The following is a 26,199-nucleotide window of genomic DNA, read 5'->3' on the forward strand; positions in this document are numbered from 1 at the left end:
TGGATATAGGTACATGTTGCTGACATATTATTCCGTAATAGTGAAGGATGCCTATTTGAATAAATTGGGAAAAATAATTCAGCAAAGCAGATGTTAAAATGGAATGACAGTCAGGTTTTGCTTGGTGACATTTAAAAGAAAAATAAAAACGGAGATGGCTTATTTCTGGCCTGAAATGGAATCTATTAGCTGAGTAGTGTGACACAGAGTAATCAGTGAGTGATACGTTTTCTGCTGCTGTTTTACAGCAAATAGAATGATTTAGATGATGTACTGTAACAGCAGAGAATACTGGAATCAAATGTTCAAGAGGCAAACAGGTTTATTCTATTTTATGCTTTACATTTACTGCTTTCTGGAAATACTGCAACCATTGTAAAGATTTAAACTAACCATGCTGATAAATATGTATTTCCTCATAAGACATCTCTTAAATTGTTTCTCTTACACCAGGCTACATCTGAAAAACGTATCTCTTCCATTCGGATTTGATCTCTTACTATTTTAAGAACTGCTTTGATGTAGGAGCTTTCCTGTTACACTTGAGTTTTGCAAGGTCCCCGGTTAATGCCATTATTGACACTGGCTGAGAACTCTGAGGGAGAACACGTTAGGGCTGACCCCCAGGGCTGGGGGTACGCGGGGGCTGCCACTGCTCCGCTCCGTATTGGGGAAAGAGAATTCCAGGGCGTAAGCTCCTGATCCGTGCCAAAGAGTAAATGAGGCTGCTCCTCTGCTATCAGCCGGGGGATGGGGAGGGGGGTTTTGTGCTGTGTTACTTGGACCTTCAGGAGCGTGACAGCAAGAGAGCTTTTGAGCCCTTTATGCATCAGGAGTCACATTACCAACAGCCCTTCTAGAGCATCTTGACACGTTTGTGTTCTGTCACCTGGTGTTTCAGGCTGGTGCTGGATCACGGACGGAGTGCCGAGACGGAGGTTACACTTGCGAGCCTTTCTGTCCCCTGGCACTTCTCTAAGATGCGTTGTGCATCACGACCCGCCCCGCCGCGCAGCATCCCCAGCGCCGCACCGGCCCGGCACATGGCGGGGTCACGGGTGCCCGGAGGCGGGCTGGGAGGGGCCCGGCGGGGTCGAGGAGCGGTGCCGGTCCGTGCCCGCCGTTGGGGCCGTGCGGGCCCCGCGCTCTGCCCGCGCTCGGCTCTGCCCCGCTCCGCCAGGCCGGGCCGCGTGCCCCCGCGCGCCTCCGCAGCAGGGCGGTGCTGGCCGGCAGGGGACGCGCGCGGCGGCCGGGGACCGGCTATGGGCGGAGCGCTGCGGGGCCCGCCCTGCGCGGGGGCGGGCAGAGGGAAGGAGGGCGGGATTGGGGAAGGTCTCGGCGGGCCCGGCCCCCGCCCGCTCTCCCGCCGGGCGCCGCGGCCGCAGTTACTTAGCGGTTGGGAGCGGGCGCTGGTTGCGGCTTTCTGTGCCGGGAAGGCTCTGCCGCCGGGGTGCGCGACGCAGCCGCTCCTTGCCTCGCCATGTCTAAGGAAACGAAGAAGCCCTTCCGCCAGAGTATGGCCGAGTGGCGGCAGTTCATCTACAATCCCAACAGCGGCGAGTTCCTGGGGCGCACGGCGAAGAGCTGGGGTAAGGGCTGCCGCGGGGGACAAGGGCGGGGCGAGCCGCCGGAGAAACCGAGGGGTGGTGGGGAACGGGGCCGAGCGCGAGAGGTGGGGGCGCGGGGGCGGGATGCGGGAGGGCCCCCCGCGGGGAAGAGGGGACGGGCTGGAGGGCCCCCCGCGGGGAAGAGGGGACGGGATGCGGGAGGGTCTCCGGGGGCATGCGGGGGCAGCGCGCGCCAGGTGAGGCGGCCCGCGCGGCCGCGGCGGCGCACGCGCCCCGGTGCCCGTTACAACTGCTGGTCTAAAAATAGCTCCGTTCGTGACAGCAGGGGCGCGGGTCGGGGGAAAGGGGAGTTCCCGGGGTGCGTCCCGAGCTGACTCAGCGCCCGCCCCGCAACCGGTACGGGCCCGCGGGCTCCTTTCCCGCCCGCTCTGCCGGGGGCGCCGCGGGGGCGCCGCGGTGCGGTCGTGACGGGCTTCCGCCGCGAGGTGCGAGGCGGCCCCGCCCGCGGCATCATCCGCACCGTCCTCAGCCTGCGCTTGCCGGGGCAGCTCCCCCACTCCAGCCGTTCCCGACGCCCCCCCCCCCGCTTCTCCCCCCCCCGTGTTCCAGCGGCGCAGGGAATCCAGAATGAATGAGCGCGAATTGCCTTTGTACTTGTAGCTGCAGGTCGGGGAGGGAGAGCAAAGGAAAATCCCCAACACAGCCCCCCCACTCCCCCCCCCCCCCCCCCGCCCAAAGTTCATGAGCCCCAATTCCAGAAAGTGATCGTTGTGTGTGGTTGTGCGTCATTGTGCTAAATTTGTTCCAGCGTAGGGCTTCTGGGCCTTTTATTTTGTTAAAGGAAGCTTTAAATGAAGGGTCTCCAGTAAAGCCTGTGAAGGCAGTGTTTGTTTTCCTGTTTTCAGGTAGTCATCCTATCACTTTCCTCTGAGCTGGAATGTGGTTGCTTCCAATAAAAATATTTGGATTTTCCGAGTGTGTTTTCTCATATTAAACAGTTGTACAAATGCTTAATATTAGGATGTTTCTTCAGCCCTCATGGGACATATTTACTGACTTCAGAAAATGCTGCGTCTCCTCCCAAAACTTGGATGTAGTTGGGATACTTAATAGTTGTGCTTGCAAAACCAACAAGAATCTCAGCGTGGTGTAAAGGAACAGGCCAATACATCCTTGGCCTTGACGCGATCTCAATGAATACTGATGTTGAAATAGTGAGGAGGAGCTTTAAGTGGTCTGTGCATGGGGTGTACTTTCTCTGCCGTGCCAGTGTCTCCTGTCTGTCAGGAGAGGGCCCGAGCTCTGACAGGAGTTCCCCTCCATTCAGATGGAAATAAGAGCTTGCAGCTACTCTGCCAGTTGAATAGCAAAGGATAGGAAATTTCCACTATGCTGTTGTCTAGTGATCTTTCTGTACAGGCAGGTTTCCTCAAGTGCGTGGGCTGGGTGTGTGGATTGCAGAAGTCTGGCTGTGTCATGAGTCTGAGCAGCACAGACTGTAGATATGTTCGAAATAGCTTGCAAGGTTTTTTTTTAAAAAAAGGTGAAGATAAAACCATCTCCTCTGTTTAAACCTATCTAGTAGGATAAGTCACTTAGGATGTTACTAGTCCGTGTTAGACCAAGGCCAACAACATTTGAAATTGAGATTAATTAGTTGGTGACTGAGTTTCTACAACTGTTCATAAAAGATTCTTTTGAGAAAGTATCTGTAGACATTTTGAATAATATTACTTTGTGTAGGTAAGTCAAGTAATTTTACTTCATTAAGAAATTTTATTTAGTAGTTTAGGTGATTGGCATGTGGTTACTGCTATATACCATTTCCTCAGCTTGGACATTAGGAAGTGAATGTTTAGTAACACCATAAATTTTCAGTGTATTTTTTCATCAATATTTGTTTGTTTTGGCATTCCATAATTAACATACCGTGCTTATTTAATTTAATCATTGTCTGACTGATTTGGGGCATGGTGTGTGGCTTTCTGTTTGGTTTTACTTTTTAATGCCAGGTCACTAATTGGGTGGCTCTGTTGGCACAGGAGAATGAATATGCAGGGTTTGGTCTCCTGCTCTTACTGTAGAGGTGAGGTGTGAGCTTAGAGCTCTCTCACCTACTACTGTTCCTTCCCTGTTGGTGGTCTCTCGGCTGAAAGGCGAGGGAGGACGTTGGAGAGGACAGCTCTGGTTGCTAGTCTGCTGGGTTGTCGTGTCCCCAAGGGCAGCACCATGAGAATTCAGCTGGCTCTGATCCTTCTGTGCGTATTTCTCTTGTCTCAAGACAGCTTCCTCACAGAAATAAGACACAAGCAGTAGAGAAACTGTTAAATAATTATTCACAGTATGTGCGTGTTTTGCCCTAGTCTGACACAGTCCCGGGGGTTTATGTAAATTGCAACAGCAAGGCAGCAATTCTCTGTGAATCCTAGGGCTATGGCGTTGGAGTACTCCTCTATCTGCCATTTCCACATCAGGATTTGTGAAAAGATCAAACACAAGCGGCTCCTATACTCATTTGTCATGAGGCTGCATTTTAGAGTTTGATAAAGAATTGCCTTTTACAGCTTGGTGAAAACCCTATAACTTTCGCTTAATTGTTTTGCAGGCTTGTGGGGTACTTCAGTTTGAATCTTTCACAAGTTGATATGCAAACCTACACACACTCCCCCCCAAACTCTTCTATTTTTAATTATTTGGCATAATCATTTCTTGTATTAAAGAGACAAAATACTGGGAAAAACTCCTGACTGGAGGCTGTGGTGTTGTCAGCAGCAAGGCATGAGGGATGCCGATAGTCCTTGAAGAGGTGATGGGAAGGAGGGTGGGTCCTGGGGTACACCCAACTTTTAATCGGGTAGAGCAGAGAAAGGAGGATTCGGCAGGCTGCTGGGTGGGGCCTTCCCACAAGCAAAAAGATCAGCATCTGTCTCTGCCTGTAATGGCAAGGCGCTGTGTCTGCCTAGAGTTAGAGCAAGAATGGAGTGAGATCATCATAAAAGTCCTGTAATGAGATGCTCACTGCACACTCAGTGCACTGTCTTACAAGATAGTTAATTCTTTTCATACAAAGCTACAGGAAAATAATTTGTACCCAAAAAAAGGGCAGTATAGACTGTAGCAATACTTTGTCTCTCGTCACACTAGATGTCATGTCAAGTGTATTTAAGTCTTTCCGTAAAGCTGTGTTGTGTCAGGGTGTTTGAGGCAGAGGTGGCATTGTCTTGAAGTACATAGAAGTTTGGACCTACTGAATTTTCTTTTGAATGCTTAGTTGTATCCTTTGGTGCTCAGATGTGTATGTAATTACAAACAAACGAAATCTCCACCAACAAAACCCAACACCTTATTTTTAGGAAAGCTTTCCACCATGTCAATGGAATTACACTCTTGTTGGCTGCTATAACAAAGGATCCAGCTTTGCTTCTTTTTTTGTCTTCACTCAGTTCCTGGTTGAACATACAGTGCTGTCAGAGTTTTAACTGCTTTTCTGACGTGGTTATTCTGTCTTCTTTATTGGTGTTTTCAGAGGGATTTATTGACATTTAGCTTTCTTCATGAGTAGTGTAATATTAAACATTCTGGCATCACTGTATGCCACTGCAGTAGAATATTTTATTTTCCTTCGTATAGATCACGCTGAAAAAAGGCATCTTGTCTTGTTACAGGTATCAGTATGCTCTAGTAGTACAGTAAGTGTATTTTGGGGAGGGTGTTCTAAATGCTTAATCATGACATTAGACACTGGCTTTTGTGACTCTTTGCAAGTGTTGCATTTGACAGTTTTTATTGTCTCCTGAGGTGTAGCCATGTTCTTTGTGGAGCCCTGGCTTATTGTGACATAAAATGTGACATGGGACTGAGGTTATATTTCTTCCAAGACTTTCTCTTCCTCCCTCTGGTGTCATCCAGATCTGGAAAACAATAATTCTTGAGTGTGCAAGAAGTAAGGTTGAAACATGATTAGTGATTATTTCATGTGTATAGTTATGTTAGCCTAAAGTAAGGAAGTCCATCTGTGGGTGGACTAAAACTCCTTGATTTTCCTGGCACTGGTAGTAGTCAGTAGGAATATGGGTGGGTGTTTAAATCCCACTCATTAAAGGTGTAGGACAATCATGCAGGTGGTACGATCAATGCAGCATGGAATCGAACAAACCATAAAAACAGCATTTCATTTTTATTGTTGCAGGTAATGTTGAATAATTGCTCCCCTGTTTGTGGGAGTGTTTATATTGATACCTGTATATAGCAACTATGCATTACATACAGGTAGAGCCAGTCTGGTTTATGCCAGAGTGACAAGCTTTTTATTGCTTTTGCCATGTAAAGTTTGGAAAGCTGGTATTTTTCATGGAAATGATGGCCCGGTATGTGATATCTTGCATTCACCAGAGTCAGAAATTCTAATTTTCATAGTGGAGAAGTGTTTTGATTCCTGCAAATGAATTCCAGCTAATGACAATATCAACATGTTGGTTCAGAAATTGCAGTTTTCCGGATTTGACTTGCTTGTTGATGTGGTTAGGATATGAAGAAGTGTTTTTGGTACCGTGATGCCCTGCAAAAAGAAAAACAAACCAAAACAACTAGGTAAATTGTAGCAAAATTTTGGGTTTGAGTTTTTCTTGTTCTATAGTTTTGGTGTACAAGATGCTCTACAACAATTGAATTGAGTTGCATGTTAGATGTGGAAGCTGTACTTTGCTTGGAGGAAATATGGAGGATAGCTTTTCACTGTTACTTGGGTGCATCTTGTTTCCTGACAAGAAACCCAGTGTTACGTGAAGTTATTTTGGCAGAGTTTCTTGACAGGTTATGGCTTGCTCCCTGTGATTAGCTAAGGATAATTAGTACAAATAGGCTCACAAAGAGCAGCTTACTCAGTTTGGGGCTGTTGGAAGTTGCAGAGGGGATTTTTGTTGGTTTTTTTTCCCCTCCTTTTAATGTGGCAAAGTAGTGTAAATGGGTCAGTTTAGTGGTCAGCATTCTGCAGTGCATTTACAAGCTATATTAAAACAAAGATTAAAAATAATCTGTGTGTGAGCACGCATGTGCTTTGCTGGGCTGGGGGAGGCTAGCAGAACTTCAGAGCTGTGAATAGAAACAGCCTTTCCAGCCACGTTCCTGCTGCATCTCCCCAGTGGTTGGGATGCTGCTGGGAGGGACTGGGGAAGATGCTGTTGGCATTGCAGTCTCCACCACAGGGTTGCGATGACTGTATTACCCCTGTACTGGTGCTCCCTGAAGGGCATGAGAGCTCCCCAGTTCTGCTCTGCTGCTGCCCTTGGTGGGGAAGGGGCTCCAGCCCTGCCAGCCCCACTGGAGTGAAGGGCTGTGTAGGAGGGTAGGACACTGATGACCCAATGGGGGAGAGCTGCCCTTTCTGGGACCTGCTCTTCAGGGTCAGCTCTGAGACCAGGAATACTGGTGATGGGGTAGTGTTGGCCCAAAGTGGGACTGTTCTTAGGGCCATGTCTGCTTAGCACTGCACACCACTGTGCTCTTATTGCCTGTGTTATGCTCATCAGTTTGTTCTTTTCTCAATGAAGTTTGGCATATTGTTTTAGAAGTTCAAATACAAGTGTATTCTGAAATAATTTACCTGATTTTCTTGCTTTTACACTACGTGCCACAGTAGCTGCTTGTCTTGTCTTACATGTCAAATTCTTCTGCTCTGTTGGGACTGTTTGGTGACTGTCTTGGTCACTTGATGAAAAGTGTACTTTCTAGACAGTTTGATGAAAGTGTATCCAATAGCTGATTAACCTGTATGGATCAAAATAGGAGCTTACCAGGCGTTTTGTAAGGGAGCTTTTTTGTTTGGTTGGTTTTGTAATACCCGGAATACATTGGATATTAATCAGAAGATCCTTGTTCTGCTTTGAATTAAGTTAATGCAATTATAAGCTTGTAGGTAAAACAAATTGCTGCTGTGCCAAGTACAGATGCAACTTTTATAATGGCTTTCGTTGACTAGTATTTCTACTATTAGTTTTCATGTTTTCTTTTTAGCAGCTAAATAGCTTCTAAATAACCTTAGCAATCATTTACAATAGATGTCCAGCTGTCTTGTTCATTATAGAGTAATCTTGTTTGTGTTTACATGCTTTGCTACTTCTAATCGCTTCATAGAATCTTACATCTTGGTGGTTTCAAGTGTATTTTAAATATCTGATCACTTTCAGATTATTGCATATTGGTAGGTAACTTCCTCAACATGTGAAATTGAAAACTAAAATCAAACCAAAAATCCGCTAACATTCAGTTGGTTGCTGTCAAGAACTTTACTTACAGTAAAGAATTTGGAAACCACGTCATTATTTTAATGGATGTACACAGAATTCTTTTGGGAGAAGTAAAACGGGTACTTCGATTTTTAGCAGTCACGGGTTTCTGGGGACCATACTACCCTAGAGACTATTTCAGTGCAAAGTGCAAACATAGTTTCTGGGACAGGAGCCAGGGCTTAGGCTTCCTTCTGTCGTGTCCAGTGGACAGTGCATAGCACTGGGGTGCAGTTGTGTTTGCTTTTGCTCTTTCCTTTTCTGTGAAAGGTTAAAAAATTCTGCACTTGATTCTCTCACGTAATCAAGTGTCAGTGGTAGGATGTTGCATAATCGTTTTGATGTGCTTTTCGTCATACCCGAGTTAGATCTCTGGCTTCTGATAGCATCCTTACAGCTAGAATATCCAATAAAAATTGAATTTGTGTCAACATTTGGTTACGTTTTTGAATTACAAAGGTTTTAATGATGGCTCTCAGTCCAAGCATCCAATCTCCTCAGTACTTTTAATAGCTGACATTCTTTTTTGACAAAGTCTCTGCATGTGTCCTCAAGTCTCAGTCTTAAAACAGAATCCCACACACTTTTTTAGGTGGATATTGAATGTTCAGTTAGCAAAACAAGTTGAAGCTGGTAACAGCTGTGTAATTGGTGAATTCAGTGGGGTTGCTGGGTCTCCAAGGTAGATTGGTAAAACAGGTGTGTGTGTTAGGTTGGATAAGTCTGAGGAGAAGGCTTGGTTTGTTTTCCAAAGAATGTGGCAGAAAGCATTTTCACCTTGAGAAGTATCTTGTAACAGGACATATGTGAAGGACTGCTCTGTGTGGTGTTCCCTCAAATATCAACTATGTTATTAAAGCGCCAATTGCTTCCTCCCTGGTCTGGATCCAGTGTAATAATTTTATCTTTTCCCTCAGTTCTTTCATCTTCCCAACAACCAGATACAAAGCTAAAATTCCTGTAAACAAGTAAAACTTTATTTTTTTTCTAATGCACTGCTTAATCATCTTTGCCAGCTTTCCTGTATAGCCAAAAGAGTGGTTTTTAATGCTTCTCTTTTAAAAATAGAGATGCCAAAATGCCCTATAAGCTTTAAGAATCAGAAAGTATTAAGAAAACCTTTTTGTTTGCACGATTGTGCACTGTGCGTTACATATGTATGCTAGAGGTGTATTTATGACTACAAACATTGTATTGCTAAATTCTCATTTTGATTTTCAAAATAGGTAATGGAATTAGATGAAATGAAAATAGTAATTTTAGCTTTTTCTTTGCAGGATTGATCTTGCTATTCTATCTGGTATTCTATGGCTTCCTAGCAGCACTCTTCACATTCACAATGTGGGTTATGCTTCAGACACTGAGCAGTGATATACCGAAATATCGTGACCGGATTTCTAGTCCAGGTAACACTGTATTTATTTTTTCATAAACTTCTGTCTGGTTTAAGAACTGGGTTTTGTTTGAGAACTTGTTTGAAGTATGAACTACTTGTGGGAAACCGTGATCATTATTCAGTTACTTGGAGGTTGCAAAGGTAAAACTTGGTGTGAGGCTAGTTATATATGTTTATAGCATAATTTCAGGCAGTACATTTTTGTGTGTATGTACTAACTTTAGCTGTTTTTTCCTCTAAGCTCCTGTCAGTTGAATTTGTCATGTAGACCACAATTTTGCCTGCAGATCTATACAACATGCTGATGTCGAAGTGCATTTATAATTTAATTGAATTGCTTTAAGGATACTCTAAACCAGTTCTCTTGGATGAGATGGAAGGCCACCTTGATTAGTGTTTGATACTTTGCAGAAGGTACAGGAAGGCTGTATTATGGGTGTGATCTGCTCAAGAGCATGTAAGTACTGTGGGACAGAGGCCTTTGCAGAGTTTTTATAACAGTATTAGGTAGTTTCCAACTGACATGGAATGTCTGTGGATTTCAGGGATTGTTTACCTGTTATGTAGGGATCCACTAGAGAGAGGGTCCTGTTTTATGATGAAGCGAAGTCCATGTAACACGTAGCTGCCACTAAAAGTGGTATCTTGCTTCCTGTAACTATTGCTTCCTTTGTGTACTGCCCACCCATCCCACTGTTGGCTGCTTCAAGGAACTATATGTTAAAAAAACCCAACCTGTGCAAATAAGAATGAGTAATAAAGTGGTTGTCTTCCCCAATATAATAATTTGGTGGAAGTGAGACAGCATTATTTTTTAAAACACTTTTTCCTTTTGTTGAACGCAAAGCTCTTAAAATTGAGCATCATCTTGCAGCTGTTTCCTCTCTTAAGATGGTACAGTAATCTTTGTGTGAGCAAGTTGCAGTGGGGCCGGTGTGATGAACGTCTCTGGATTCTGAACAGAATTCTTTTTGGTATAGTGTTCTGGCCTGCTCTAGTAAGTGTCATATTGTAAGGGATTTTGAGGATATGTGCTGGTTTTTTCAATCTTAAGAATGGGCTAGATGCTGAAAAATATAAATAAGAAAAAAAAAGAGAAGAAAAATAAATGAGGAGAAAAAAGGTGGCTTAGTTGACCATTTCTCCCCATTTCCATTGTGTCTGTTGTGGAAGTCAAAAGTGTCATAGTGGATGGAGCTGTGGGTAACTGTGGCTTAATGCTAGGCTACTACTTAATGCTAGTGACATTTCTTCTCTCTTGCAGTTCAGGGTATTAATTTTCCATGGCTCTGAAATAAGTCATAAGGGATGCTTGTTTTTAAAAGTATGTATGCCACAATTAGTTTTTAATTGAAGAATTCCTGTAACATTTCTGAATTAAATCTCTTTATTAACCATGTCTTTAGTAACTCATACATTAATCAGATTGCTTGTTTCTGTTTTAATGTTTCTCCTTAACTCTGTCGTTTTTCATTTGCAGTGAGACATGTAATGTTGCTGGCTGTAAACTTAAATTCTTTAAAAAAAAAAATCTACACACAAAACCTGGATGCCGTAGGTCAGAGGTTCTGTTCTTATGTTAAACATACTTGGAAATCTCATAATTGATTTATTTTATAATTGATATTTGACTTTGTACACTGGGGTATAATAGTATAAATCAAATCCAGATGATTTTAAAACCTTTTTTTTTTAAAATCCCTCCTGGAATTGTAATATAATGTAATCTCTTTTGTGATCCTAGATGTGATCCTATGCTGAGGCTGTTAATTCTGTTCCGCTAGAAGAGCTCAAATCCTGCATCTCTCACAGTCTATGCATTGGTCCTTCAAATGGCTTTTTTCTGTAGAATTTACACCATAGTTTTTAGGCAGACTGTAATCCACTGGAAGTGGAGCAGTCCTCTCCTTGTAGGATGTTTCTGACATTCCCCTGAAGCACTAAATCTTAATTTTTTTTCATTCAAATGATTTTTTCATTCACTGATGACTAATTAAGTTATTTTGTCATATTCCCTTTGAAAAATACAATTTAAGTCTTCCATTTACATTATAATTCTGTAGATAATAATCTCGTATCCTCTAAAAGTTCTTAATGTGTAAAACCCCTTCAGTGATTTTTCAGCCCTACTACTAATTACATTTTATTTTGCTGAATCCAACTTCAGTGTGAAGGCCAGAAAATGACTGTAATGGTGCAAAGTAATCTGCAGTCAAAATAGTATTTGTAGTTTTATATGGACTGTCAGTCATTAAGGCCTTTACTTCTGGCTTCCATGGAAATAATTTAACTGCTGTTATTGCAAAAAAGAGGATTTATGATTTATTGGGAATCCTACAAAAGACCTAGAATAAAAACCATTAAATTATATCTGGGGGTTTTTTAAAAGCTAAAAGATGTTTGTCTCTGATGAATTTCTAGTATAGATCTTTATTACTTGCGAGTTGCATGTAGCAAGTATTTGTAAATAATTTCTGCCTTTGGATGAGAAGCTTGGCCATTTCTGTAGGCAAATCCTTAATAGGCCTGGGCTACTTAACTACACTCTTGATATGCTTTCAAAACTTTACTGTGGTGGTAAACTACAGTAACCTAACTTTATCTTCCCATTGCAGTCTTACTTTCTTATATATATATATTTTTTTTAAATATAAAGGCCTGGTTTGAATATTTTTTTGAGATTTGTGTTTTCTGCCTTAAATTTAATTCATTTGGGAATCTAGTTTTAATTGGTTTTGCCAGAGGATAGGAAAACTACATGGCATCCTAAGGTGATACAATCAGTTGCTGTGTAATTGGAGCTTCTTCCTTTATGCCAAATTTGACTTTGATCAAACAATTTTAATATTCTAACTTAGAAGAAAATGAATCTGATAAAATATAGGTTGGGTTTGGGATTTTTTGTATTTGTTTGGTTTTGGTTTGTTCTTTTTCTTTCGTGGAACTGCAGTGTCCGTTCTCAGCTGTACTGAAGAGACAGATGCATGGATGCTCACCTGTTAATCACAACTGCAGCATTTTTATCTGTGCTAATTATTTATATTAAATAAGAGTTGCCTTAAGGTAGTGCAAATAAAACAATCAGTTATACACCCTTTTTTGAACAGATTTAATCTCTGCTGCAATATCTGGTGGTGTAGTGCTGTTTCATCTGCTACTGAAGCTGTGATGAGTAATAGAAGCATCAGGTACCTGTGTTAGTGACAGCTCCCGGTGGCACAGGCTGTGTGTATTAGTGTGCCTTTTGCTTTTACCTGCTCCAGAGAAATCTCTTAAGATTGAACTCTGCACTTTTCTGGGCTGTATGCTGGGAAGCAGGGGCAGTTCAGCTCTCAAGAGGGCCCTACTCCATGTGTGCCTTGTCCATCCTTCAGCTGAGGCTGGATTCAGCTTTTGGTGATCCATGTCCTCATACCTCCTGCAGCTCTGGCTCCTGGCTGTGGGTGGTTCCTGCCCCAGTGCCCCCAGCCAGCAGCCAAAAGGAGCTGGAGTTCCCACAGGGAATGCTGGTGCTGTGGGGGCCAGGAGGCAGCTCTGGAGCATTCATGGTCCCCAGGCCTGGCTGAGCCGTGCCCCTGTGGCTGTGTGAAGTGTCTTGCATTCTCCATGGAACAGGTGGCACCTAAACTTTGTTTGAGGAGTTGGAGAAGAAGACTGAAAACTAACTTGACTTACCTGTTTCGAGTGGGGTAACTTTCAAGCCAGCTTTATGCATAATCAAATTTTTAAAAATATTTTTTCTGTTTCTATGAAAATAGTACAATCATAGCTTCATTCTGTATTGCCTAAAGCTTTGACCCATTGCTTGAACTGAAGGTTTTCTGGGTGTGCTTTTGGGTATTTTTTCAATTATTTTTTAAGCTTAATTTACTGAGTGTGGAAAGTGGATCAGTAAAAATCTTTGATTGAAAGTGATTAATTTGCTGATTTTGCTTTTCCTAATCGCTTGGGTTTGGTTTGTGAATTGCAGTTATACACTGGGTTAGATTTAAATGTTAATTAATGTAATGCTGATTTGGATAACTGGCTTCAAACACAAAGTACCTTCCAGTACTGTGGAATATAGGGGTAACATTAATGTTTCTTTACAGATAGACATTTTCCAATTTATGGATATTTGAGATGGGGGTTAGAGTGGTGTAGGAAAGATAAGTTGCTTAGTTCCTAACTTGAACTTTTTATTTTTAAGGACTTATGATTTCACCAAAGCCAGACACTGCATTGGAATTTTACTTTAACAAGAGTGACAGCCAATCGTATTCAGAATATGTTGCTACACTTCAAAACTTCCTTGAATGTAAGTAAGTTACTTACAATTGCCCAAGTAATTTAGGAGTCTTAATCTTGAGTGCATTATTTTATTTCTTGCTTGTAGTTACTGATTGCTAATGGAGACTAATTCAAGTTCAGGGTTACTGTAGATATGTGTGTTATAAAAGTCTATACGTTACAGAAAAAGGTAAATATAATGCCTGTATTGGACAGGAAGCCTGAGCATGAGGAATATTGCAGTACACAATGGAGAGTTTTGGGTGATGTGGTTATTTAAATACTGTAAGATGTAGCAGTTGCATATGCCAAAAGAATTAAATGTAAAATAACATAGGTTTTGTATTTGGAGACAATGTTTATCAAGACTTATCTTAGTCTTAATCTAAATGATTTGGTGACTGACAATACTTCAGTCAGGAGAACTTGAGTGTCTCTTCAAAAAATTAGGCACACAGAGATTAAATTAATTGCATTTTATTGATTTTTCACTCTGATACACAGTATTTACAGGCAGAAATATTAAAACACTGAATTTAGAACATGGACAAAAGGTAACAGGATAAGTCTGAAGGATAGCAAAATCACTAGTTTGTCATATTTTATTTGTGCCTGTATGTACACTTATTCTAATAATATGGAAATCAATTGAAAATATTAGTAAGTTTAACCCCTCAAAAGTTGTAAGTCAGAATGAAGAAGGTGCTGCGAAATCTCACCTGTGTGCATGAGTTGCTTTGTTACAGCAATACTTGAATCTCTCCATATTCATAGTTTTGGTGCCTACTAAAAGCTTCTGTGAGTAGGCTTTTCTTTCAGAGCTCTGCCAAGGGTTCCTGGGAGGAATGCTGCATTTCATGACTACCTGCCTCTCCTGCAGGAGAGGGTCTTACATCGAGGATGAACTTCCCTTTCTCCATTTTACCTTTTTAGCCGGGAGCTGGGGTGTAAGGGAGGGGAAGAAACTACAAAGTATCTTAAATGGGAATAGTTTAGCATTTGTGACAGTGTGATCTGTGCACATCAGAAACACAAGAAAGTGAGAAACAGCTTGGGATGTTAGTATAAGATAAATTATACTACCTGATATAAATGTAGAAGCAATTTAATATTAGTTATTGAAATACTTTTAAGTTTTCCTGTGTATTTGTAAAAGAAACATATGCAAAGGGAAAACTGGTTGAGTTCCCAGGTAAAAACTCGATTGTTTATATTTTAATACATTATTATTTTAGAATATATAGTTAGTTTATGTGCAGGAATTAATGAAGTTGTGATTATTGTTCCAATTTAAAAAGCAGGAAAGTATTAATTCTTCTGTAATACTCTTATTTTTTCATTCAAGTACACTGCTACTTCTCTATAGGCTTTGAAAAAGTGTTTGTTAAGATGGATGTAAGAGACATGGTGCTCTGAAAATACTTCTTTGAGAAAACTACTAGGGAAATAACACTATAATTATTTATGTAGGCATATGCAGGTTTTGGCTACTTATATGCTTTATATACCATTGATTTACAAGCTATTTCTGTTTCATAGCATATAATGATTCAAAGCAGTCCCAAAACATAGACTGTACACGGGGAAAGATCTTTGATCAGAATGATGCTGCTGTTAAAAAGGCTTGTCGATTTAACCTCTCTGAGCTTGGACAATGCTCTGGGAAGGAAGATACAAATTTTGGCTATTCTAGAGGAACTCCCTGTGTGCTTGTGAAAATGAACAGAGTAAGTGCCTACTTGTTTTTAAATTCTTAGTACAAGCGCTCCAAACTACTGCTGTATGAAGAAATGACTGTGGAAAGGACTGACATATGTGTTCAGTTTGCTTCTCAAGATACCTGCATTTCTAGAAAAGTGTAATTTACTGAAACACTGAGCAATTTCAGAGAGTAATATGAAGTGACCTTTTTGAGCATTCTAATACTTACAGGTATTGGCTTTGACTGCTTGCATCAAAATATCTGAATCCTGTTTTGAGAGGTGCATTGTTCTTAGCTTTTACTTACTGTTCTGTGAAACAGATTCTAGACCACTCTGCAAAGTGTGTTTTACTTCATGTCTGTGTTCCAGAACTCTTAACTAGAATGTAATGCATTCTGTAACTCTTAAACTATGAAAGGTGATGAAAACTCTACTAAGTATTTGATTTCTCAATGATGTTATGTGTTACTTGAATTGCTAACTGGTTTGAGCCATTAAAGTTACATGCTAAATGTAAAATAAGAAAGCAGTACTTTCTGTGACTACTGTAACTATTTTGAGTTGACCTGAGTAAACTATTTAACTTAACAATACTTTAAATCTTAGTTCTAGTTTAAAATTATGTTTAGATAAAAATGACACTGAGTAGATTTATTCCCTGTATGAACTCATATTTAGTGAGGGAAAAGTTCGGATTCAGCCTATAAAACTGGAAAGGGGAAAAAGGTCTGTAAATATTTTAACTTTGTCTCTTTTAGGTAATTGGATTAAAGCCTGAAGGAGAGCCACATATACAGTGTACCCCTAAGGTCAGTTCAGGATGTAAGAAATAAATGTGTTTTTTATTTTCCTTGTGATTAGGATGAATAATGAAGTAGTTTATTTCACTCTCTTCCCTTCTTCTTAGAGACTTTGTATTTTTGTTTGTTTTTTTCATCTTACTGTATGTCTAATTTAGTTTTAGTGTCTTTTAATTTCTTCTGTGTACTTACAGAAGTTTTTTGGTTGTTCTTTCATCTTCAGATGTGTTTGAGCTACCTGACTTGGTTTAGAGCTGAGGAAAATGCATACATGTGTATTTGTGGTCTTGTTTGTTTATTTATTGTGAGTTATATTTTGTTTTCCCATTTCATAACCTGTATTTTTATTTTTTCTCCATGCTGCAAGTGCACCTTAGACAATTTTATAAATGATGGGTAAGAAAACTGCGTGTGGAAACTAATGTTACCGCTCAAATAAAAGTTGCCTTCAAATCAAGTATAAACTACTTATAATAACAGCTAATCTTTGCATATTTGTTATGTACCAATGAATTTACACAGAATGTTTTATTGCAATTATAATAATTACTTTGACTTATGGGTGTTTTTCCTAGACTGCTTGGGGAGCAGTGAAACCGTTGGTAAGTTTGCGGCTTGAGCAAGGGGCAGAGTCCTGGCTTTTAGCTTCTGGTCACTGATAAAAGTGTAGGCTGGGAAACATCAGCAGTTAATGAGACAAACACTTCTAAGGGTTTCTGCCTTCATCCTAGATACCTGTGGTAGGCATAGATTTTAATACTTGATTTTTGTGGAGTCTTTGAAAGTCTTGATCTCTCCGTGACAGTCCATTGCAAGCAAAGGTGATTTCTCCTTTTACTTGAGATTACTTACTTGAATTCTTTGCTTCCATTCACAAAAACCCACATTGTTCTCTTGAATAGAATAAAGCAATTAAGCTCCTTTTACTTCTACTAGTACTCTTTTTTCTTTGATGTATCTACTTCAATTTTTTTTTTTTTTTTCAATGTGATATCCCAAACTGGGCTGAAGTTTGCCTCTAGCTGAGATATTGTTAATGATAGCATTTCTCCCTTTATGAACACATTGGAAGCAGGGTGAATTTGCTGTTTGTAATACATTGAGTCTGTATTTTCATTGTTTTACTATTTAAATCCTCCCTCTGGTTATTTCCCAGTCTGTATCCGTAGATGTGATTTCTCAAAGTTCACAGCTTTGAATTTCATATGGCGATTTTTGGCCCCTCCTCTGTCATTTTTTGTGATCATTTTAAAGGGATCAAATTCTCTCAAGTGTTTTGCACTTCTTAGTTTGGTGCCATCAATGAATGAACTTGGGTTTGCATCTCAAGTCCTTATTGAAACACTGAATAGGGTCCAGGGCAATCATCATCATTTCCACCAGAAATGCCTTGTGATGTGTTGAGAACAAGTGATATATAAAATATTGATGGTAAGGCTGTTTTATGATTGTATTTCTTCACCTTTCTTCTATGGATGCTCTATGAGACAGTAGGAAAAACTATACTAAGCAGATGATACCCTCTTAGCAGGTTTCACGAGCAAAAGAGTTAAGTTTGATAACAACTTGGTTGATCATGGTGGGGTTTTTTGCTATTTTTTTACGGTAGAAATAAATTGTGCGTTTTCTTGCATCCTTTTTCTATAAGTACAAAGTTCTGCTACCATATACAGTTAACATTTTTCTGATCTACACAAGCGTGATGGGTTTGAATTTTAAAATTATTAATCTTATTAGTTCTTTAGTGACTTCCAGGCAAGTATTTGTCAGGCTTTGCTACTTTGAATGCATCTTTTTTATCTCTACTAGCCTATTGTAACCCTAGCTCATAATGATTTACTTGCTTAGGAAAGCTTAGAATTCCAGTTAGAATTCATCCTGTAGCTTAGGAAAGCTTAGAATTTACTTGCTTAAGAAAGCTTAGAATACCAGTTAGAATTCATCCTGTAGATTTACTGTTTACTGATTTTTATTTTGCTTTCATCTCTGTTTTTAAGTATTTCTTGCAATTAAGAGTCACAGAGTGGATAAGGTTGGAAGGGACCACAGTGGTCATCTGGTCCCACCTCCCTGCTCAAGCAGGGTCATCCTAGAGCCCATGGCACAAGGTTGTGTCCAGACAGTTCTGGATTATCTCCAGTGAGGGAGACTCCATGCACTCTCTGGGCAACCTGTTCCAGTGCCCAATCACTGCACAGAAAAAAGGTTCTTCCTCATGTCCAGATGGAACTTCTGTGCATCAATCCTACATATACTGAGAGCGATTTGGGGAAGTGTGTGCCTGGACTTAACGCCATCTGACTTTTAAATGGTATTTTTGCTTTTACAAGTCTCTCAAATACAAAATTAAGTTAGTAGCTTTTGTCTGCACATCCTGCCAGTCTTGGCCACCTGAAGCATCATTTAAGTTTTTCAGTGTGGAATTTATGTTCTTGAGGCATTCTCCTGTAAGGTGATTCTTCTTTCTTCTCTCTGCACTTTTTCTGTGGGTTTTTTTTAAAATGGAAAAATTTTAGATGGGTGATTTCGGTTAGAACACTTATACCTGGGGATGCTTCCCCCTCTGCCCTGATGTAGTTGAAGCTGTCATCACTGTAATTTCTGTAGATCAGGGAAGTGAGTGTTTGCAGTGTCAGACACTCATTACAACTGGTTCTTTCCCTGCACCCTGGAGGAGCTAATCTGCTGTAGTCTTGAGAATCTCCACAAAGAGAAACAAACCAACAAAAGATTCTGTCTCCAAGAAGTTTGAAGATCAGCATTTTAGGTCTTTAGTTTGGGGCCAGAGTTGTGCAGTTTCATACGTGCTAGAACATCTTGCAGCAGTATTCCTTTCAAGTTAAAACAACCTTTACTGAAAATTGGTAGATTTGATTTTTTTTTATTTTCAACTAGAGAAAAGAAAAAAAGCCGTAATTCCAAAACACATATTTTTCTACTGTTTAATGACCATCTTGACTTTGTGTTAGGTATCACTTTCTAGTTGACAAGAATGAAGAATGGCTGTATGAATGACACTATGTGCCTTGCTTTTGTCAACATACTCAGGATCTGAGTTAACTTGCTTTTTGTGACAGAAGTCTCTGTTGTGTAACAGTTTCTACTAATGGACACTGCTCTTTATCTTCTCCATTTCTTCTCAAGCGCCTATAGAGCATTCCTGCCCAAATTCTTTCCTTGGGTCTTTGTATATTATTTCAACATATGGTAAATTCTTCTTTCTAAACTACAGTTTTAATAAAGACCCAGTTAGTGATGTGTAAGTCTCTGTCAGTGCAGTTTTGGTGACATGCCTGCCCAGCTAAGTTGTCAGATTTTTAGATTTGCTGACTGTCAGCAGCTCTTTGTGGAAACTAAATGATAAGCAGAAAAAGTGACACTCACTAATGGACTGATTCTTGAAGTTCTTCAGCAAATGCAGCTTGTTTAGGTGTTTTTTGGTTTGCTTTTATTTAACTGTGTAGGGACATTAATTAGGATTGTTTATTCAAGAAAATCTGCAACCCCCCCAGCTGTTGCATTAGATAGGCAGCTGCATGCCTTAGAACCTCCCTGCTATTGCACTGGTAGCCTAATGCATATATTTAGTGTATAGTCATGACTGCATGCATGCCTTGTATTAAGCTGCTCCAGAAAGCACTACTCCTATTTATCTTGCCTATGTTATTCCATATGCTGATTATTTAACCATTATTTCAGCAACATATTTGAGAAGGGAGTATTTTCAGCTTCATGAGCTTTAAATAAAAAAAAGAATAATGCTGAAAATCAACATATTCCTGCTTAATAGTTATATTTGCAAGCTCAAGGTCCAAAATACTTAATAAACATATATTGAAGAATACCAATCATTTAGACTGCAAAGGAATGAGAATGTGGCCATATCCTAAAAAAAAAATTTATGTTCTTTTGAGGAGGTGAAAAGAAGGTAGCCTTGAGCTGTGGCTTGTTCTTAAATATGTTTTGATCTTACTGCAATTGTCTCCTGAACTTTGTAGGGTATCTGTTTAAAATTATAGCTGTTGAATATGGTAATAGAGAAAAAACAATGAACCTTGCTAATACACTTTGAACTTGTGAATTACATGGAACAAGCAGTGAATGTTCTGAACTTACATTTAACATTTTGGGGGGTTGTTTTAGTGACATTTCCCTTGGTTATGGTAATATATTTAATTTATTACAGAAAGTCACATTAGATGTGGGCATTTCCTAGTGGTTTGAACTTCCAGTAGTTTGATATTCTGCCAGGATATACAGTCTTGAAGAATATTGTATATAGGGAGAGGTGTTTATCTATTGCTATACTGATAGCCTGTGTGTGGACAGCTCAGTCATATATACATATTTTGTATATTTTATGTATTGAGTGACTCCTAAATTCAGAAATAGGCTGCAGCTTTATAGGTAGCTGCTACTTATTCCAGGATTTGGGGTTGCAGGGGCCAGTTGAGTGATATGGCCTGCATCTGTATATATCGCTCCTCTGAGGTGGTGATGACACACCTCCAGCAACGTCACCATTTTAAACTTGAGTTTCTTCTTGGTTGGCCTGTATTTGAAGGATGGAGGGCACCTAATGTGGAGTAACACTATTGCAGAGAGGTGTCTGTGGTTCTCTGTGAAGGCTTGTATCATTGCAAGCTTGAGAGGCTTAAAAACCTGGCTTTAAACAGCACATGGTTCACCAAAATGCACAGGCTTGCTTGGGGATACTTGGGATTTTAGTTATATATGGAGGGGTTTGGGTTGTTGAATTACTCATTACAATGAATATACTCTTCCCCCTTCCTCATTTCTTTGACTCATAAGTATGAAGGCAAGCTGTCTTTGACTTGATTGCTAATTTACATGATACTGGTAATCCTTACTGCAGCAGATGTGTGCAGCATGTGACTGCCAAAAGAAATCTGTTCTGAATTATTCTATGAGTTTGTAGGTCAGTTGCCCTTTTTTACGTATCTTGCACTTTATCATTGGGTTATAATTTTAGTTTTGGGTTCATTTTTATGCAAGCAAATGTTAACTTCTACTTTTGTTGCTGTCTCCAATTATAGGAAGAAGGCATGGTTCAGATAAATTATTTTCCTCCTAATGGCGCGATGGACTTGATGTACTTCCCATACTATGGGAAAAGCTTGCATGTAAGTATCCTTTAATGATGGTCTTCACTTTGTCAGTGTTTTGTTTCTGTGTGTATTTACAATTGCTAGTAGCAGATTAATTCTGAAGTTTGAACTTTGTAATGAGGTACTACTAAGGAATATTGCACATGCAGACGTTTCACAGCTCTCTAGACTGGAAACGTGCTTTGGCAGGCATGAACAAACTGGGCATTGTCCTAATGAAGGAGTGGCTGTATACCAGCAGTCTTGAGAGTGGCTGCTCTTTTTTCCTCACTGAAATCTTTTGGAGTCGTTTTGAATGCAGGGAAAGGCAGGAAAAGTAAACTGGGTCTTTATATTACAATACACTTTCCAATAGCTCCTTGGTGTTTCTGTATAGGATATTAAGTTTGTAAGTCCTTATGGTGTTGATTATATTTCTTTGTGGCTCTGCATGTTGTGTTTTCTGTTTGGCCCGTTTTATGAAGAAGGACTTCAAGGTAGCAGATAGGTTTAGGGTTTTTTTAAATTATTGTTGTAAAAACCCTAAACTCACTACTTTATGAACACAGAATACATAGAATTAAACTCCAGTTTCTTTTGAAACTTGAATTTAATTAATTTTTATATTTTCTTGCATCAGTTTGTGATCACTGTATGCAGAAAATCTGTACCTTCTGTAAAATATAAAATTACATTGCCTCATACTGACAAGGTTATTTAGTCTAACAAACACTGTTCACCACTGAAGATAAAGGTACTTTTTAAAGCGTAAATCTATTAGATCCATAGTGTACTATGGTGGGTGGTTGTAATTTCACCAAAGTGATTTTTGTATTAAATTACTCCTTTGTCAGTTATTTTTCCAGTGTAGCCTGTACTTGCAGCAGTTTCATAACCTTTTTTATCTTCCCATGGCTTTTACTAATGAGGAAGGAGTTTCTTGTCTTTCAACATTTGCTTTCATGTTACTTAGAGGTAGATCTGTATTTTCCATTTTGTTGCCATCTTGTGAATTGGTACCCCATCTATTCACTTAGATATGCAGACTAGAGGGGAGATTGCCTGTGCTTCCAACAGCTGGAGTCAGTACTGACTCTATCCTATTCTTGGAATGAAAGAATGGGGAAGGAGAGCACTGCTTCCCTAAGAAATGCAAAATACAGCATCTGTGAACCTTGACATGTCAAGGTCCAGTCTGTACCAAGGACAGGATGAAGAACTTTACTAACAAAATTCCCATCTTGCTGCAATACTGATGGAAAATGAAAGATTATGAAAATACAGTAATGAAGACAGGCAAAACACAGGGCTATTCCTTGCTTGAATTAGGTGATTAAGAACAATCTTTTTTTAATTCTTTTTTTTCCCCACCCAGTTTGTGGTTCATTGTCCTTTTGTGTTCACTTTGTCCTGTGGAATGGAGGCTATGGTATAGGGATTCTTGCTTATGTGAAGGCCTAATTATTGTAACATTAGCATACTGAGAAAAACAAGAGGCAGTAAGAAGAGTTTTGAGAAGTTTTTGGCTAGGTCTCAAGGGTCTGGATTGATTTCTTGGCTGTGCAACGGATTTTTTATATCAGTGTGGAACTGTTAAATTACTTTATTCTGTAAAGGAGTTAAGATTTGAATAAACTTGCTTCTCTTGTTCAGGTAGGAGCCAGAAAAGTACTAATATCTACAATTTTGTGGTCCGGGATGGTTATTTGTCTTTTGCTGCTTGGTACAATGAGCCCAACTCTCTGACCTTGGAGAATGTTCCCTTTTTTAGATGATCTGACATAGTTAATGGGGATGCTGCCTCTCTTCCCTCCTCCTCCAAATTTTATACTGAGTAAAAGTCTGTTCTGGTATCATCTCTTTTCAAAAACGTCATAGAAATTTGCGTACCCCTTTGGAAAAACCTTGATGGTGAGACGACTTCTCTCCCTGAGGAAACATGGGAATTTTAGTTCTGATTTTAGAAAACTCGAGGTGTGGTATCACCATTACAACTGGAAAGTTTTTGAGGGAGCCTTGCCTAGCTGCATTTCCTCCCTCCCAGTCTGAAATTTATTGGGAGCACAGGAAAATTTCTGATGTAATAAAACCACTATCCAATGAAAGCAGTTGCTTCAATCTATTTCTTACTAGTACTTCACATTAAAGATTTTAGCACATCTACTTCCATCACATCATTCTTTGTAAATGAGACTTTCGAGTCTTATGTAGTGTGTTCTTTGCTGGAGAAGATAGCCTAAAAACAACAGAAATGTATTAAAGTGTCTTCTAAGTTAATGAGGTGGGAAAAAATCTTAACACAAAATTTTGTTCAGTTAAAATTTAAGGTTTATACTTACATAATACTGTAGTGTTGTATTTAGTCCACCAATGTACATGAAAATACCTGGAAAATAATTTTGCTTAATCAGCAGTCAACAGTACTGACCTAAAAATATTAATAAATTATGGAAATACTTAATGAATGTTGCATAAAATGCTGCCTTAACAGTGCATAGTAAGTTCCTATTTAATTCACAGGCACTTTACAAGAGAATGAAAGTTGTCCTTATTGAATTGGATGTGAGGTACAATATTGGATTGACAAAAGAAAAGAATTGATTCTGCTCTCATTCTTAAATTTTAATTTTTCTTATAGTCACCAATTCTAATTTCTCCACTAAATGTGACTGATCAGGAAGGATACTGTCAGGATGTTCAAGGAAAGGTTTCTGTGTAAAGCTGTTAAACACATAACACCTTTCAGAATGGTTTGTTGCTGAACAAGTAAATGGGATAGGGAAGAAGGGAAGCTGGTTTATTAGTATTTGTTGAGTCATGCTTTTGGACAAAAAACCCCACTGTAAAGCCTGCTAAAAAAGTTAGATTCTCTAGCAGATTACACCCACCCTGCAAAACCAAACCCAAAACAAGCAGAAGGACAATAGAACAGGTTGGAAGACACTCATTTCTGAGGTTGTTTCATTGAAGGTTTCTAGAAAAATTTGACCTAATGTAATAGAAAGGGGTAAAGTCATATGCCTCTTGAAGACACTGTGACTCAAATTATGTTGAATATGTTAAGAAATGGTATGAAGAATGTATTTCTTACCTGGAAAAAAAGAGTGTCTTACATGAGTCAGATTGGGCTTTGAAAAGTTGGGTTCTTAATTAGCTTTTTTCTTAACTGTTCTGATAGATTACATGTTAATTTAATGCTAACTTACTCTGGTCTCTCAAATATTTTTCCCCATCTTTCTGTTTACTAGGCTCACTATTTACAGCCTCTAGTGGCTGTTCAACTAGTAATTACCGCCAACAGTACCAAAGAAGAAATAGCAATTGAGTGTAAGATCCTGGGCTCACCTAATTTAAAAAATCAAGATGACCGTGACAAGTTTCTGGGACGAATTGCCTTCAAAGTCCAGATGTTTGAATAGCTGGAGTAAATACTCTCCACAAAGTAAATGTTGTGTTGTCTGTTTTGTATCAGCTGGACATGCCATTCTAGGATATGAGACCACCTTGAAGAATGTTAAGGTGGTTTATGGCGTTCAGGGTAGCATAATAATATGCTTCCAAATTGTATGTTTAAATTCCCTTAAAATAAACGCCTATCCTGCTTTTTGCCTGCCCCGTTGGAACAGTGTACAGACTATAGTTATGTCATAGGGACCTGTAAATAGCTGTTTTCAAACACATAATAATGGTGACCTTTGTCCTGTTCTAAAATGTGGTTTTATCCTCCAAGTGAGTGTCTCAAGCTTAATGTGCTGTGCTCTGTAAATATTGTATTGATTTAACACTGGTTTAACTGTCATATCTCAATGCTGACACAGTTAGAGGGATAAATAATAAATGGTACCTGATTGACCTAGTGATTTCTTTGTAAGAGTAAACACCTCCAACATAAATTGTGTGTATGGGAGTGGGTGGGTCAGTGGATGGATGGCTGTGTGGAGATGCCTTAAATTGTAGACTGGGTGGCATGGGAGAACTGAAGTGGATTTTAAGAGTTGGTATGGATATCTGAAAGTAAGTGCTCAACTAGTACTTTCTTGTGCTTGTCACTGTGCAAGTATTGTGTACATGTAATACTTGGTATAGAGTTTGGTGTTCTAGCTGAGGAATTGAACCTTTCTTTGTGTTGTTAATTGCTTGTAATATGTGGAGCACAAATAAAATCTATACAATATTTTAAAACTTTTTAGTTCAGAAATATCAATAGAAAACAATTTAAATAGTTTAGGATCCTGGTAAAAGTTGTACAACAGAGCTGCTTGAAAGAAGTGGCCTCACTATTGTGGGAATAGGCTTTGATTTTCCAATTTAAAAATTTCCAGAAGAACCTCTGTTTAAGAAAAAAAAAAAAGAAAAAGAAAGGATTGTCTTGATTAAACATTCCTGTTTAATTTATATATCTGTTTTGTTGCATCATTTTAACATCTCACATCTTCATCTGCTCTTTCATCTTGGACTTTCTATGTATTTCATTATCATCTATTTAGAAAATTGGTGTCATCAACTGCTTTATAGAAATATCCTGTTGACTTGGGGTTAATTATTTTCAGTGTAACTTAAAAGAGCAGTTGCTAAAATAACTACAACCAGACTGGTTTACTTGTGACTGCTGCTCAGTTTGAACCAAGCTGAGCCATGCTCTTGGGCTATGACTTCGGCAGTTGAACTGACATGCAATTTATGTTACTCTTCCCCAAGGTTTTTGTTTTGTTCTGTCTTGGGGGGGGGGGGGTGGGTGGTTTGAGCACATGGTTCACATTCTGATGTCTTCTCAATATTAAAGACCACAGCAAACCTGCATTTGTGTAAATACATGTATGTTGTGCTAGTTAGGCCCGAATTTGTTACTTAACAACTTTTATACCTAATTATTACAGTGGTTTTTAATATTTTATTTAAACAAACTAAATGAAGGATTTCTAAAATTCAAGATCCAGTCTTAATGCCCTGCTTTAAGTTTGGGGCCAGTCTAAGCCACATTAGTGAAAAACAGCTGTGCAAGCCTACACTGATGCACAGTTGGAGGAAGCTGCTCTTAATGGGACTTGAACAGTGTCTTAAACCTCATTAA

At 39.6% G+C, this 26,199-nt stretch overlaps 1 protein-coding gene across 2 annotated transcripts; it reads left to right on the forward strand.

Moving 5' to 3' along the window:
- The first annotated feature begins 1,334 nt into the window (after nt 1-1,334).
- ATP1B3 (ATPase Na+/K+ transporting subunit beta 3) lies at nt 1,335-25,834 on the forward strand. Of its 2 annotated transcripts, XM_082288185.1 has the most exons (8): nt 1,335-1,589; nt 9,130-9,258; nt 13,438-13,545; nt 15,057-15,244; nt 15,979-16,029; nt 16,596-16,622; nt 21,078-21,164; nt 24,377-25,834. In XM_082288185.1, exons 1-8 carry the CDS (start codon nt 1,481-1,483, stop codon nt 24,545-24,547), a joined length of 870 nt encoding a protein of 289 aa, XP_082144311.1. In that variant the 5' UTR covers nt 1,335-1,480; the 3' UTR covers nt 24,548-25,834. The 2 variants fall into 2 exon arrangements, with proteins under 2 accessions (XP_082144311.1, XP_082144312.1); XM_082288186.1 differs by lacking the exon at nt 16,596-16,622 and having other exon boundaries at nt 1,337-1,589.
- Nucleotides 25,835-26,199: the final 365 nt, after the last annotated feature.

Source organism: Coloeus monedula (assembly GCF_965178545.1).
Source record: "Coloeus monedula genome assembly, chromosome: 10".
Lineage (NCBI taxonomy): Eukaryota > Metazoa > Chordata > Aves > Passeriformes > Corvidae > Coloeus > Coloeus monedula.

Coding starts and splice junctions, on each gene's coding strand:
- ATP1B3 (XM_082288185.1), top strand. CDS start 1,481: ATGTCTAAGGAAACGAAGAAGCCCTTCCGCCAGAGTATGGCCGAGTGG. Junction 9,259..13,437: donor TGACCGGATTTCTAGTCCAG/GTAACACTGTAT, acceptor TTTATTTTTAAG/GACTTATGATTTCACCAAAG. Junction 16,030..16,595: donor ATATACAGTGTACCCCTAAG/GTCAGTTCAGGA, acceptor TGTTTTTCCTAG/ACTGCTTGGGGAGCAGTGAA.